General features: G+C 63.1%; 1 protein-coding gene across 1 annotated transcript; it reads right to left on the bottom strand.

Moving 5' to 3' along the window:
* Positions 1–250: 250 nt before the first annotated feature.
* On the bottom strand, positions 251–2,751 carry MESP1 (mesoderm posterior bHLH transcription factor 1). Its single transcript, XM_059678279.1, has 2 exons — positions 809–2,751; positions 251–593 (listed from the first exon to the last, which is right to left on the bottom strand). The coding sequence occupies exons 1-2, from the start codon at positions 1,580–1,582 to the stop codon at positions 519–521; spliced, it is 849 nt and encodes a 282-aa protein (XP_059534262.1). The 5' UTR covers positions 1,583–2,751; the 3' UTR covers positions 251–518.
* Between the last annotated feature and the right edge of the window lie 700 nt (positions 2,752–3,451).

The following is a 3,451-nucleotide window of genomic DNA, read 5'->3' as shown; positions in this document are numbered from 1 at the left end:
GTATTTATTTTCTAGAGATCCTTTAGTTTTTTCCAGCCCACCAGCTTCAAAGAAAAGATGGACGGACTCCGTTTCCTGCCACTTTCCCGTAGGAAGCGCCTGCCTCCCGCTCCAGGCTGACCCGTCTGAACAGGAGGTGCTGGGGGCCAGGTGCCCCGGGGGCTGAAGACGGCAGGACACCCTCCCACCTCCCCTATGCTCCCTGGAGGGGGTGGGAGCTTTGCATCCACGCAAAAAGAGAAACCGCCGATTGACACCAGCGCAGTTTATTCACAAATAAATAAATACACACTAAGCCCGGCCTCAAAGCGTCCCGCCTGCGGGTCCCATCGGGCAGGGGCTGGGGAAGGTCGTCCAGGTGGGGCCGGCTCTCACCCGCCGGCGCGCCCTTCGCCCTGGCCAGCCTCGCCGCTGCCCCCCGCGGGGAGGGAGTCCGGACAGGGACCCGGGAAGGTGCCGAGGCGAGGAGGCCGCAGTGCGCACACAGGCCGCCAGCCGTCCGCCGTCCCTTCAACTACTCAGGCCGGGCGCCACTCCAGGGGCGACGGGGGCATCCAGGTCTCCAGCTGGGGCAGCACGTGGCCGGGATAGGGCTGTGGGGGGAGAGGGAACAGCGTGACCCTCGGCGCTCCGGGGCTCCACTCCCGGGGGACCCTGCCCCTCGCGTGTCCCCTCCCTGCCCTCACCGCGTGGGCGCCCGGGCACCCCAGCTTCGAGACTCTGGGAAGCCAGCGGGAGGCCGGGCTGCGCGTCTCGGACGCCGACACTGAGCGGCGCCCACACGACGGCGGGGGCAGGAGATACTAACCGGAGACGAGGGGCCCGGCTGCATCGCAAGCCCTTGCGGGCGCGCTGCCTCCTCACAGCGCACGGGCATGGGCACCGCTGCGGCGCCGGGACAGGCGGGCGGGGACCCCCAAGACCCCGCCGCGCGGACGGCGGAGCCCAGGATCTGGCCGCGCGCCTGCGTCTGCGTCTGCGCCTGCGCGGGGCCGCCGTCGGGGCAGAGCGGGCAGCCCCGAGGGGGCGTCTCGTCGCAGCGTCGCGGGCGCCGGCGCCGCAGGCCGTCCTCGCTGAGACCCAGCACGGCCGACAGGTGGCCGATGTAGCGGATGGCCAGGCGCAGCGTCTCGATCTTGGTCAGGCTCTGGCCGGCGGGCGCCACGGACGGCGGCAGGAAGCGGCGCAGCTCGTGCAGCGCGCGGGCGAGCGTGCGCATGCGCAGCTTCTCGCGCTCGCTGGCGCTCTGCCGCTGCCCGCTGCCCAGGCGGCCGCTGCGGGCGCCGCGCCTCCCGGCACGAGGGCCGCGCCGGGGGCTGGGCGCGGGGCTGCCGGCCGGGGCGCTGCCCCAGGAGTTCGGGGACGAGGCGGGGGAGCAGGCGCGGCCCCAGTCGGAGGGCGGGGGAGGCGGAGCGGCGCCCCAGCCCGCGGGGAAGATCCAGGGCTCGGAGAGCGGCGGGCACAGGGGCTGGGCCATGGCAGCAGCGGCGCGTCTCGGGACGGCGGCCAGCGACCTTTTTATCCCCGAGGCGGCCGCTCTATCCGGAGCCCGAGGTGTGAAGTGGCCCCTTCCAGGCCCCATCAGCACTTCAAAGCGGCTCGGGACCTGGGGGGCGGGGCCCGAACCTTTGAACCGAGGGGGGCAGGGGGGCGAAGGTGCCGGCCGCTTGGCTGCACCAGGCTGGCCCCACCTGAGCCATCGCTGGGCACCAGCCCCTGCCGCTCGGGCCTCCTGCCGGCGCCCAGCCCCGGGTGTTGGGCCAGCTCAGCAGGTAAAAGGAAGCAGGATCACAGACCTTGAAGTCCAGTACCTAGGTCTCGGGCTGTCCTCCCCTGCTGGGGACCTTATGCAAATAAATGAATGTTCTTGCACCTTTGTTCCAATTTGTCTAATGGGATCCTAGGGGCCTGCTGCATCCAGGTCTGCACCAGCGAGGGCCCATTCCCGCTGGAGGTGAGGGGAACAGCAATCCATTCCTCCTGGAGGCAGGCCGTCCTGGACTCCCCGCCGCCCGAGGTGGTGAGTTGGGGGAGCCACCATGAGGAAGCTATCCCAGGCTGCATCTGGTCAGGTTGCTGGACCATCTGGGCTGAGGGACGGGTGAGCCCTCGGCCTGGCAGCCTTGGGGGCTTGGCCTAGTGCCACCCCGGCTTCTGGCTGGTGTTGTCACTCTGGGGCAGGTGTAACAAGCTGTGCCGTGGAAATGACACAGAGAAGACATTTGACAAAACTCAACGCCCCTTCACGAGAAAAATTCTCAGCGAATGGCATAGACGGGCACTTTCTCAACCGTCTAAAAGGCATCTACAGCCCTAGCTGGGTTTGCTTGGTGGACAGGGCGTCGGCCTGCGGACTGAAGCATCCCGGGTTCGATTCGGGTCAAGGGCACAGGCCTGGGTTGCGGGCTCGATCCCCAGTGGGGTGTGTGCAGGAGGCAGCCGATCAGTGATTCTCTCTCACCATGGATATTTCAATCTCTCCCTCTCTGAAATCAATAAAAACATATCTAAAAAAACAAAAGGCATCTACAAAGAACATACAGTTGGCATCACATTAAATAGTGAAAGACTGAAAGCTTTTCCCCTATTAGTGAGGAGAGGGCGGGGATGTCTGCTCCTCCCCACGCCTATTCAGCATCTTCCCGGAGGGTCTAGCTTGTGCAGGAAGAAAAAACGAGAGGCACACAGATGGTCTCTATTTACAGACAACATGACTGTCACATAGGGAATCTCTCAGAGGATTTATTTATATTGCCTACCTGGCCGCTCGGGTTGGCATCAGCACCCTGTCCTAACAGCTACTTCGTGCACGAAGCCCTCCAGCTGGGCTGGGCTGGGCGGTACCTGGTGTCTGGCTTCATGTGTTTGGGGAAAGTGCCAAGATCTACTGTTTCGCATCCTCCACGGCTTCCAGCCTCAGGGGACGGGTGGGTTAGCTGGTAGGAGAGAAAGGAAAGCAGCTTGGTTTCTTCTCCCCTGGCATCTCAGCCCACCACCGCCCTCCCCTCGTCTCTCTCTCTCTCTCTCTTTTTTAAAAATATATATTTTATTAATTTTTTACAGAGAGGATGGGAGAGGGATAGAGAGTTAGAAACATCAATGAGAGAGAAACATCGATCAGCTGCCTCCTGCACACTCCCCACTGGGTATGTGCCCGCAACCAAGGTACATGCCCTTGACCAGAATTGAACCTGGGACCCTTGAGTCTGCAGGCCAATGCTCTATCCACTGAGCCAAACTGGTTAGGGCATCTCTCTCTATTTTTTAAAAAAATATTTTTTTATTTATTTCAAAGAGGAAGAGGGAGAGAGAAAGAGAAACATCAATGATGAGAGAGGATCATTGATTGGCTGCCTCCTGCACGCCCCACACTGGGGATCAACCCCACAACCCAGGCATGTGCCCTTGACCGGGAATCGAACCTGGGACCTTTCAGTCTGCAGGCCGACAC

This window comes from Myotis daubentonii, chromosome 21, assembly GCF_963259705.1.
Source record: "Myotis daubentonii chromosome 21, mMyoDau2.1, whole genome shotgun sequence".
Classification (NCBI taxonomy): domain Eukaryota; kingdom Metazoa; phylum Chordata; class Mammalia; order Chiroptera; family Vespertilionidae; genus Myotis; species Myotis daubentonii.
This window is presented reverse-complemented; position numbering and strand designations above follow the sequence as displayed.

What these genes read in the sequence shown, in the direction of transcription:
- MESP1 (XM_059678279.1), bottom strand. Translation starts at nt 1,582, where the DNA reads ATGGGGCCTGGAAGGGGCCACTTCACACCTCGGGCTCCGGATAGAGCG. An exon ending in AGCCGGGCCCCTCGTCTCCG is followed by an intron (nt 594 to 808) that starts GTTAGTATCTCC and finishes CTCCCCCCACAG; the next exon opens with CCCTATCCCGGCCACGTGCT.